The sequence below is a fragment of the Syzygium oleosum genome, unplaced genomic scaffold, assembly GCF_021117445.2.
Source record: "Syzygium oleosum isolate NSW1041296 unplaced genomic scaffold, Sole_v2.1 Sole_v2.30, whole genome shotgun sequence".
Lineage (NCBI taxonomy): Eukaryota > Viridiplantae > Streptophyta > Magnoliopsida > Myrtales > Myrtaceae > Syzygium > Syzygium oleosum.
In genome coordinates this window covers 102,797-114,395 of record NW_026607514.1, presented here as the reverse complement: position 1 = coordinate 114,395, position 11,599 = coordinate 102,797, and the positions used below count along the sequence as shown (strand labels likewise).

At 37.9% G+C, this 11,599-nt stretch overlaps 1 protein-coding gene and 1 long non-coding RNA gene across 2 annotated transcripts; one reads left to right on the top strand and one right to left on the bottom strand.

Annotated features, from left to right (window-relative positions):
* Nucleotides 1-20: 20 nt before the first annotated feature.
* LOC130135263 (uncharacterized) lies at nt 21-1,696 on the top strand. Its single transcript, XR_008814720.1, has 2 exons — nt 21-118; nt 188-1,696. It is a non-coding gene; the product is annotated as an uncharacterized LOC130135263 (long non-coding RNA).
* A 1,424-nt stretch (nt 1,697-3,120) lies between these two features.
* LOC130135260 (flap endonuclease 1-like) lies at nt 3,121-7,202 on the bottom strand. The gene is made up of 16 exons (XM_056303965.1): nt 6,880-7,202; nt 6,686-6,802; nt 6,513-6,571; nt 6,286-6,345; nt 6,131-6,184; nt 5,995-6,043; nt 5,864-5,911; nt 5,645-5,710; nt 5,509-5,559; nt 4,993-5,112; nt 4,842-4,926; nt 4,641-4,722; nt 4,126-4,237; nt 3,979-4,035; nt 3,816-3,862; nt 3,121-3,734 (listed from the first exon to the last, which is right to left on the bottom strand). Exons 1-16 carry the CDS (start codon nt 6,889-6,891, stop codon nt 3,650-3,652), a joined length of 1,104 nt encoding a protein of 367 aa, XP_056159940.1. The 5' UTR covers nt 6,892-7,202; the 3' UTR covers nt 3,121-3,649.
* Nucleotides 7,203-11,599: the final 4,397 nt, after the last annotated feature.

The window sequence follows — 11,599 nt, the reverse complement described above, 5'->3', positions numbered from 1 at the left end:
TTTCAGTTAGTGCTGGACGTACCATTCCAAAATAGGCGTGGCCGACAATACTCTTTGTATAACATAGGAGCAATGCATATTTTCATAGATTCCCTGTTTTTAGTTTCATATGTTTGATGTTATTTCTCAATGCAAATTCTCATTTCACTCGCTATTGTGTCACAAAGTAAATGTTATTTCAATTAAGCAATGCGTGAATTGCCTTTCGTTTCTGCAGGACCTTGCTAACTGTCTAAAAGGCTGCAGGTTTCTCCCAAAAGTAAACATTGATCTCGTGGATTACAGAAACTCAACCTACAAGGAAAGATTTGCTAACTTGCAGAACCTAGTCCTTATTATGGTTAGTTTTGTATATGTTGTTGATTTTGGATCCTTGTCTTTTGCAGCTTTGTGATGCTAACTCTTTTTATTTCACTCTAGTTTGAGCAAGACACTGTGTTGATACCAAAGGAAACATCCTAGTTCGTATACTATCTAGATGAAACTTTTGATACTGTTTTGCCTACCCAAGACGTAATTGCTGCATTAACTTGAAATGCAGTTATCAGTGTCTTTATCGGTGCCATTGAATCATAGTAATTTTGGGCGATACTGATGGTCGCTGAAAAGTAGCGGTAAAGTATTTATGGTGGATGAGGGTGGAATCTCCTTGTGGTTCAGAAAGCATGCATTTTGAAAGGTTCCATTCTTTTGAGATTATTTCCTGTCCTCAAACCGATTCCATAATTAAGAATTTGCTGGAGGACTTGCACGCACATAAATATGTGAAAAATCAAGGGTGTAGAATATATAAAATCTCTGGTAACATTGATATTGACTTGGAATCAACTTGTTTTATTGCACTTTGCGCAGTCAACCAAGAAATGTAACAAAGAACAAGCTGAAACATTTTCTAAGCCCTAGATATGAATGATTAACCATGTTGAAAGTAATACTGAGGATTGTGAAAGCATTATCTTTACCAAGCTCTTACTCTACAATCTTAGGGTGTAGGAGGTGTATATCCATGACATGGTCTGGAATTACTTTTGGTAGTGATTTATGATTTTCATTTCATCATTGAGCATTAACTATTGACAAGTCGATAATCGAAGGAAAATTGCATTTACATGAGAAAAATGGACAAAAGAGAATGGGCGAATGAACATATTGTGATATTGTGTTGTCACTATGGTGTAAGCTCGTCATAACATGCTTTTACCCTTACTCTGCTGCAATTTGGATCCTTTTACCATTAGGACTGGATTGGATTGAAAAATAAAATAGAAATGTATCTAATCGATGCATTTCCTGCAGACCAAGCTTTACACCAAGGATTGGATTGGATTGAAGACCTTGGATGAAGCTGGGAAAGTCAAATTCATCAATGTCTCTAGGAACCATCTCCAGATCTCTGTCTTGCTGACATGCAAAAATATATAGTACCTTACTTGGTGGATGATGCAGCTTTAGCAAAGAAAATGGCAACAAGAATGGCTTCTAGTAGTTGGACCCCATGGGTTCAGGATTTGTATCGAAGAATGTTGAGGCAAAGATTGGTTAGGCTGTTTGAGGATCGGCCACTACTTCTCTTGGCAGTTACCTTTAGCTTCTGCTTAAAAATGTAAGATTATGACATACAATGTGATTTGAGAGATCAATTCAGGCAGAAACTGAGACGGTCAATGCAAATGAACTCCATATAGATTTTGATTTACATGTGACCTAAAGATAAAAGTAGTTAGGACTTGATCATTTGCAAAATATGCACAATGTAACTGGGCTCTTACACCTACTGTGTGAGTTAACCATTTTCACTGTGGCATATACTCTATCAACAAATATAGGTGGACCAAATCAATGGTTGAATTTTCATTTACCTTAATGAACTATACACATAGGTAAATGACCCAACAGATGATAGGATTTATACTACACAAATAAATAAAATATATGATCTGATTAAAGATCATATTACAATTTACTTATATACATTATAAGCTATAGTATACTAAATGTCCATTTAAATTTTGCATGCATTAGCTAATTCCAGTTTCTTGGTAACTCCTCTGCTTCTCCATGCAAATTTATTTTATGATTGCTCGCTCTTTCTAGCATCCAATTTTCAGTTCCTAACATGATAATGTTTTTATGGTGTTTCGAAATAATCCTCCTAAATTATGTTATGTAATTTGTTAATTTGGATATGACTCGATGTAAGAGACAATAAACAAGTTAAATTTGTAATTGGAGTTTTGATATGATTTGTTAGTAACATAAGTGGCAACAAATCGAAGTCATTTACTAACTATTCGATATCAAGCTGGTGTAGTTTCGTATCTCCATCTTCTGAGTTATCAGTCAACCCATCAAATGTATGCACACTGAGAAACTTACACATGAAACACACGATAGTAGTCCAACAAGATAAACAAGTAGTCATGAATGAAAGTTAAATCAGCATTCAGCACCCATAAACCTTCCATGATATGATGGTATCCAGCAAAGACTGCATGAGACTACAAACTGACATCAAGTTTCCACTCGTAATTTGCATGCAAACCTCCTGGATAAGGCAAGAAACATAACGACGCATATATCACAATTCCAAGCGGGGAGATTTAAGAGAGAAATCGAAATCAAGAATTGTGAAGAATCGCCATTGGGAAACTCACAAGTACCTGACATAGATGTCGATGGTTTTGCTGTTCCATGATCTGTTATGTGCCAACTAAACTATTTCTTACCACCACCAGCCTGGAACTCTTGTTAGTTGCTGCTTTGGCAATATATTCAGGGGTTTCCTGTTGCATGGATGACAATAATATACACATTGTATAAGTGACATATACGTATCGTAAAATGAACACTAAAATGCAATTTGCCAGACAAGAAGTACCAATCTCATTCTAACATAGAGAGAAAACTTCATCCATCTAATAAAAATTTATACAAATCTCTTCCAAAATTGCAGTACCATAAGACATGACCCGTTTTTTAGGAAACGAAAGCATCAACTTGCTTCCAACAATGGGCAAAAACAGCATCTACAAGTCAGGACTTGCTTAATAAAAAGGGTTCTTGCATCCACCATCATTTAGCTCCATGTCGGGGGGCAGACAACTCTCAACGGCTGTTTGAAGTTCCTCAAACCCAAGACCATGGTTGGCATTTTAAAGTTGCCAAGGAACCTGTGCTGGAGATTTACAGAGACTTGTGTAGAGCATGTCTTAGGCTTGAACGCCAGATTGGGGGATTGAAGTGTGCATTTGCTTTCCTGTCATCCATTGCAATTATGGCTGTTAATCAGGCCGAAATTCTTAACAGATCCGTATAAGCACGCTGGTGCTTTTGTTTATCTAATTGATTTCATGAATAGGATGATGCAACACCATTAGCACATCTGTAAAGTTATATGAGACTAATCGGGCATAAGCAGCAGGGGCATGGCAACACACTACCGTTGATTTACAACACTACCACAAACAGTTTTAAAATGATCACAAAGATCTAAAAATTTGTGCATCGCTAGGGCAATCAATGGCTTATGAAGTGAGTTAAAGGGAGTACTATTCATCCATCAAAAGTTGCATCTGAAGACATCTCTTTGCTAGAGCAATGTGTGACATTACACCTTCACATACATTAAAAGAAGGTAAATTCTAGGTGCTCAGTACTCAAATATATCAAGATGACATACCTTCCTCTTAGCAGGTATAGATAGATTCTTAGCTGGCTTAAACAAGGATTCTAATCTGTAGAAAATAAATGAGGAATCATCGGATGAAAGAAAGTGCATTTTGGAAGTCACTTCCATTTATTCACGCTTTAGTTACCGGCCTTGTGATGACTCATCCTTAGCTGCCTTAATCTTCTCTATCGTCTGCTGCACATGGTAAAACAACATTGAAAACATGTATGCTCTCTCCTCCAGAGGAAAAGAAGCAACTTCCTCGAGTAGGCAACTGACCAACACATTACTGAAGATAGAAGCCATACCTTTGTCACTCTGTCAATGTTGAACCCATTCTCATTCACTAGAAAGGACATTAAGCCCTTGAAAGGGAAAGAACAATCAATTAGAAAATGAGTCAAGAATTCAAAAGTGAAATGTTGCAAGTAAATCCCAACATGAAAATGGCCCACTTCATCATTTGGAGCAGTCCATTTTATCTCAGGTTGTTCTTCCGTAGAAACTATTGGTTCCTTAAAAAGCAGTCGAGCTTCGCCATAGGGCCAATTATCGGGTATCTGATACCTATTCAAAAAACAAGCAAACATTTCCTTAAGAAGGATAACTTAACTGAATAAAGATTTCCAAGTAATGCAAAGAACCTCCGGGTTGGTCTTAAGGATAGAGAAACGAATTTTGTTCAAGTGAGAGCGAAAGAATAGACAAAGCAGACATCATAATAGATAAAAGTATTATAGTAAATCAACACATGAAGTAGCATGGTTGATGCACTGATTGCCAGCCCAAATCTATTGGTGGCAAATGATCTTTCAGTTTCAAAGTGTTGATCAAATATTTCCGCTCCAGCTGAGTTTGAGAGATAATTCTTTTAAGTGAAGGAATCAGCAGCCAAGACAATTACAGTGAGAAACTTTGCTGCCTTATTTTGCTTACAAGTCGGGGGACAAGATAAGAGAATAAGAAGCACCTTTGCTTGTTTATGTTCTCTAGTATGTTTTCTATGGAACCATGTTGACGGATGAGCTGAAGAGCAGTCAGCCCTCCAATACCTGATAAATTCATTCCAAAGTAAGCCACTGAAATCATCAATCTAAAACATATGAGAGGGCAGAATGATATACGATAGCATAAAACAGTTAACAGAGCACTGCAATAATATCACGTCTACCTCGAATGCTTTCACAATAGTCACATCCAGAGAGAATGCAAAGGTCAATGAATTGATCCATATCCAGATTCATCTCCTCCAAGATCTAAAAGTCATGAAAGTGAGGAAAAAAAAATTTAAGCAATCGCAATGAATAAACTTTTCTAAGTACCCTGGAAATTTCAAATTCCATGACTGGAACTTTTCTTGAGCTGGGATCCATAAAATGGCGAAGAAATCTAGGAGCTCCAAAAGTAAGGGAATCCATATCTTCAGAAGCAACTGCATAAACCTGAAATACAAAAATTACATCTAAAACACCATTCGTGATAGATGAATTCTGGTTACCGCACAACAATTAAGCAATGATAGGAATTCAAAGTCAGCGAAAATTCCTTGGACAAAGATGATTTAGTAAAGAACGTACCAAATGTAAATGACTACGCAGAAGAAGACATTAGACAAGTGAAAAAGCATAAGTTCAGTGAATCCTGTAAAAACTTCTTTCAAGGAAACAAGTGACTATGCAGAAGAAGACATTAGACAAGTGAACAAGCATAAGTTCAGTGAACAAGGAAATTAAATCATGGAAACAAGATGGTAATTTACATAGAGTTAAACGATTGGTTATCATGGGAAACAATGAACTATCCTAAATCAGAAGACGATCAAACAGGAAGATACTTGCCTTTCCAGCTTTGCAAAGTGCAGCACATTGTGCTTCTGCTTCTGAAGGAGCCTAACATACAAAACCTGAATTTGATATCTAAACTTTTTGTTAGAAATAAAAAAAAAGAACAAACTTTTTCAGACAGAATAGTAACCTCAACTAGTGGGACACCCATAAGTCTTAGTAGTCTTTTGCAATCTTCATTGTGCTGTTGTGTCACCTGCAAGGGTATCAAAGCCATGTACCACAAGTCCACACACACCCAGTTAGCTACGTAGATAGGTTCTTCTGGAAAACAAAGACAAAATCAAACTTCACATCGAACAGGACAAAAAGATTGCACTGTAAGGAAGTGATCCAAACAAAGACAAACCTTCACAGTTCTTTTACTGAATTTCTCTATGTCTTGCTTGTTCTGAGACTGCAGGCAATAAATACAGAGTTCACTAAGCCTTTTTGTACTCTGTGCCTGAGAGAGAGAGAGAGAGAGAGATGCACGTATACCGCAATGGCTAATGCCAAATCCTCAGAGGCATCTGCCCTCTTCAAAAAACTGCTAAGACTCATTAAAGGTAACTAAACGTATTCATAGATACTTTAAAAAAACGAGAGAATAGAAGGCTACATAATAATAAAGTACCGTTTTGCAAGCTCTTGCTTCTTCAAATCAGGAGGTTGACCATCAAACACGTAGCTATCGTAACAACAGCAAAGCATAATTCAGAGAAAGATGAGCTTCATTCTTCTTAGCACTCTATCCCAATGAAAACAGAGGAGGTAAAGAAAAAGACTTACACTGGCTGTATCCCCGCTTCCAACAGCCTAATCGTCCGGTAAAGCATGCCTTGCAGATGACTACATGGGAAGACAAATCAAAAAGCAGCTCAAAGTCAACACTTCCCAAGCATAAAGATCACATACATGAAACCGAGTCCACGCAATAACATCTGAAGCATCAAAACAGAAACTTGAGCCAAGTGGATTTTCATTTCTTTGAAGAATTGCGATGCCAGTAGCAGTACCTGGTGACTTGACCAGCCTCATTGGTGAGCATCTGAGTCCCCTTCCTCCCAACCACAATCTAATCCACCAATCAAAGACCGAAAAACCACCAACACTCAAAATCCAATCTCCACCGACACCGAAACGTGCAATCAATCACAGGCATCAATCCATAAAAAGCAAAGCACTTAACGAGGAACTGATAGATGCTCATGCTGGCATCGATGGCGATCCTCTGGCCGGAGTAGCTCTCCAGCTTTTGCTCCCTCATCGCCTTCGGGGCATTGTCCGCCAGTAGCTTCGTCAGCCCCTATCGAAATCAACGGACGATTCAATTAACAAACATATTGGAAATGATCGGATTGAAGAAGAGGGAGGTGGAACTACCTTGATGCCCATTTCCGGAGAGAGAAGAGGATTGCAGTGGAAATTGAGGATGAAATTGAATTCTAGGGTTCGAGCTCTTCCGTCTTCCCGCCTAATTTGGAGACCGGCGCGTGTGGGTGGAGAGCGTTGGGAGTCGTGAGTGGGAACGCTGTTAATGTCCGAATTTTCACGATAAATAATAATTTAAGAGGGAGATTTGGAATCGATTCTCTTTATAGGTGCTCTTGGCCTATTTGGATTAGCAACCGTTATGACACGTCATGAAAGCACACCGCGATATGTACATATTAAACAATGGGTCGTCATCCTAGGAGTTTCCAACGTCCCATTCATTTAATAATAAATTTTAAATCGGAGATCCATCGCTTTAAAAACGAAGGATATTAAGAGAAATTAGGATAAATAGTGAAGGTGATTTTTGAGCTTTTCTTTATTTTAACCATATCAGATAAGATTTAAAAGAAAAAACCGAAGAGTTTGATGTATACAAAATTTACGTAATATCGTTGGACATCCAGATTACATGAATTGTGCGAATTTCATACCGAGTCCCACTGTTAAACACAAGTTTTAGCATAATTGTGATTGATTTTATCTAGTCGCGTCACTTATAATAAGTCTATACGGCATTTTCACGGTAAATAAGGGTCCATCATCCTGCAATGCTAGATTGAGGAAGACTTCGAACTTCGCCAGTCTTTTCTTTTGTCCCTCTTCTTTTGAGTAGGTATTCGTCGCGGGCTTTTCTCCCTTATCAATGAATTGGAAGCTCTTGATGTTTCAAGCAATAAAGCTCTCGGGAAGGATCCCTCCGGAAGAACAAACCCAACTCACTTCCCTAAGCTTTCTTCAATGTGTCAAGACAACCATCTCTCGAGAGTTACTATTAGCATTTTACGTGATTTTCAATCACCTTCGAAACAACAATAATAAACGTGAAAAATCTTATTATTGCGTAAACATCTCTAATACATCATATTAGTGATTGTTACTATGAATTCACATGAATTAACTATTCCGAAAAATGTGGGAGAAAAAACCTCGAAAAGGAATTGGTCTTGCATATCTTCGTCGAGTCGACGTCATTAGCAATACTTGAGAAATCAATGAATAAATTTTAAGACGTGTGCATGCACTAACTGTGAACGCTACAAATCAGGAAATGGTTGTGTGGTATTATCAGTGAGACAAATGTTAGAACTCAACCAAAATGAACATTTCATCAATTGCCGTAGTATAATAATAATAATATTTAAAAGAATTTGGTCTTGCATATCAAATTATAGTCCCTTTTTAAATAAATGAATTATGGTGGTGAGAATTGACTTTTTCACAATAAACTTTCAAGGTTAAATATTTAGATTTGCTTTCGAAATTCACAAACGAAGAAATGAGTCAAAAGTTGCCTTTTTAATATTGAATAACTATAGAAAATTGATACAAAAAATGAATTTTTACTACCTAACAATGCTGACTAACTTAATCGAACTAAATTCCCAATCATGCCACATCATCATTTCACTATTCACCATCCAATCATTTTAGTACATATAGATTCAACGAGTACAATGAAATTTACTCTCCACATTTTATATGAAAACAAGTAAAGTTGGTCTCGAGATTTATCTTTTAATGAAACCTCTGATCCTTGAGCTTTTGTATAAATGCATCGTCCATGTCATATCTAATTGAACAATTGATTCAATTAAATCCCTAAATTTGTCTAATGTACGCCGTGATTCCTTATCTTTTAATTGATTACGTTCCTAAACTATTTTAAAATGTTCAATATCATCTTCATTTTAGTTATTGCAAGGATGGAATCTGTGTAATGTCACTTTCTCGTCTTTCGCTTGTTAAGAACAATTGGTTGTTCTTTACTTTTCTCCAAGCTTTAGCTACTAATTTTGAGCTGAATCTTGACATCTAATTTTTCATGCAAAGACTTCCAGTTCATTAAGGAGAAAACTAGGATCGAATTTGATAGAGTTTGATCCTAAACAAAAATATCAATCTTGCATAGTCTTGCATTTGCAATTGTTACTCTATTTCTTTGCATTTAGATGTTAGGGACATTTAAATTTTGCACACAAAGCATTCGCCTCGGACAAAGCATGGATCCGGCTACGGGTTTCTTTGGGATTGACCCAATAGATGGCTTACCAGGTGAAATGAGTCCTGAACTCACTTGAGGTTCCAAAACTGAGCCCGCGCGAGCCCGGCCCTAAGCTAATCAAACTCGGCCTAATGAAGGGAAAGGAATGAGGGAAATTCCAATTAGCCAACACCCATTTTCCAAGCCAATCCCAATCTGGACACATAAGATGGAAGGAAGCTCTTGTTCAGCTGCACTTGGAAGAAAAGGCAAAGGAGAATCAAAGAGGGAAAGGAACGTGCAGTTTCCATCTTGACAAAGGGAGCAATCTCGGCATTCAGGGACCGGAATTCACGGCCAATAGAAAACAAGAAAATCTGGGCATAGAAAAAGCAGAGGATTCTCAGCATATATTCATCGCCAAACAGAGCTCGAAAATGAAAAGGACGGAGCTTTTCTCCACGGCCAAGAAAGAGATATACAGAGAGAGGGTTATGGTCGGCAAAAGAGAGAAAACTTTAATAAAAAGAAGAGAAAAAAAGGGAAGTGCTCGGCAAAAAAAAAGGGAGAAAAAGAAGAACAGAGGAGGCAGATTGTCGAGGAGCATGTGAATAGAAAATAAGGAAAAGAGAGAGAGAGAGAGAGCTGTCGGGGCATGGGAGAGGAAGCTACAGAGACCAAAAGATGCAATTTCACCGTAAGTTCGTTTAATTTACTTTCATAGCATCTACATTCCCTCAAAGTTCACTTTTCCTGTGGACTTTAATTTCCAAGAATTTTACTCCTTACAGTTAAATTTCTCCGTCATTTCATTTTACTTCGAAGCCCGGCGCACCTTGCACTTGGAAAAAGCCAAAAACAAAATCAAGTTCGGCAGTGTTTTGAAGTTGAACAACGTTTGTTCAAGTTAACAACCAAACTATTAAAAAAACCATTTTATCTTAAGGAAAATGGTTAATACCACCAAAAACCTCAAACTGGTACTTCTGCGATAAATTTACCAAAAACTAATTTTTTAATCACGAAAAACCCCAAACTAATATATCTACAACAAATTTACCTAAAGCTAATTTTTTTATTACGAAAAATCCTAAATTGGTACATATGTGACAAATAAACACCTATGACAATTTGTTAGGATGAATGAAAAGGATATTTTGGATACAGCCCGCTGGGTCTAAAGGTCGGAGTGATATTGTTACACTTCGAAATCGTATCCGCGAAATGGAAAAACAAAAGAAGATGCAGCAGGAGAAGAAGCAAACTGCCCATCCGGACTGGATCGGTAATATATATATAATTTTTAAGAAAAATTTCAACTAAAAAAAAAGAAAACATTTTTAAAAAATTGAAAACCATAAAATCCCTAATTTGAAGCTCGACTCTCAACTCCCATCAACTCACGACTGCGCCTATAGCCGTTCATCGCCTTCCTCTTTCACTCTCGGTCACCTCCATTTGCATGAAACTTTATGGGACCAGTTCCGTGGACCCACCTGGGAACCGGACCGGACTGGAAGTCTGGTTCCCGGGTGGATCCATGAAACTAACGAGCGGTTCCCGGTTCCAATTTCTCGGAACCGGTCCTTAGTGGGCGGTTCCCGGTTTCATTTTGGGAACCACCTGCCCGGACCAAGCTCACCTCTATTGTACATGTATAAAGGAATAGCGGAGGAGAGGAGAATCTACTAGAAAATCCATCATCCCCATCACAACTCGTATGGAAGAAAGAATGAGATAGAAGAAACACCCCTCCCACCCTTTATGTTTATCTAGGAGAGGAAGTTACTCAGATCACCATTTTTTATTTACGTACCGAGTCATACCATACCACACGCCCTCTGCCTAAGTGGGAGGCTAAGTGATCGGTTGCCTATATCGTTCTATGAAACAAAACATGTGAACAATACTACCAATAACTCATATTATATTGCAAGAACCTGAGTTAATTAGAGAAATCACGCCACTATTCTTACACAAAGCTCATCTTATCTACTCCATCTTTTGACATTTTTTTTTTTTATATTTTGCTTTTGAACCTGATACACAATTCTACATGCATAAGAAAAGAGGAATGGATTCAATGGATCGTACCTCTCGATTTTTAGTCTGAAGAGGCCAGGGCGTATTATTGAAAGCTTTGAGAAAGAACCTTATGGAGCCGAACCCTTGAGGCCATGAAAACACAACTAAGATAAGAACACTAACCACTCAAGGACCAAAATCCAAAACAACTTTTAATTTTGTTAGCAAAATGGATTCAGGTTGGAAGTAATTACTTTCCGCTGCCGATGAATTCGTCGAAAGTGAGGATATGGCTGTTCCACACCACAAGATTCAACTCCCTAAGCCCTTCAACAATGTGAACACAAACTTCACTTGAAATGGGGGGTTTTACCGCACACCAAATCAAATCAAATAAAAACTAAGATGCCCATCCACACAGTTTGCCCAATTAGCTCAACACCAGAAACTTCACCCATCAAACCCTTGTAAAAAAACTCCATATCCAAATCTGAACAGGGAAAGAGGTAATTGCGCAAACATTTGGCGTGCAATTTAGAATACCAGTGCAAGTTCTGGTGCGAAACTTGGTGCTGCCATTTTCCAGCCGCCAATGGGGCT

Coding starts and splice junctions, on each gene's coding strand:
- LOC130135260 (XM_056303965.1), bottom strand. Junction 4,723..4,841: donor CTATTGTGAAAGCATTCGAG/GTAGACGTGATA, acceptor TGAATTTATCAG/GTATTGGAGGGCTGACTGCT. Junction 3,735..3,815: donor GATGAGTCATCACAAGGCCG/GTAACTAAAGCG, acceptor TATTTTCTACAG/ATTAGAATCCTTGTTTAAGC.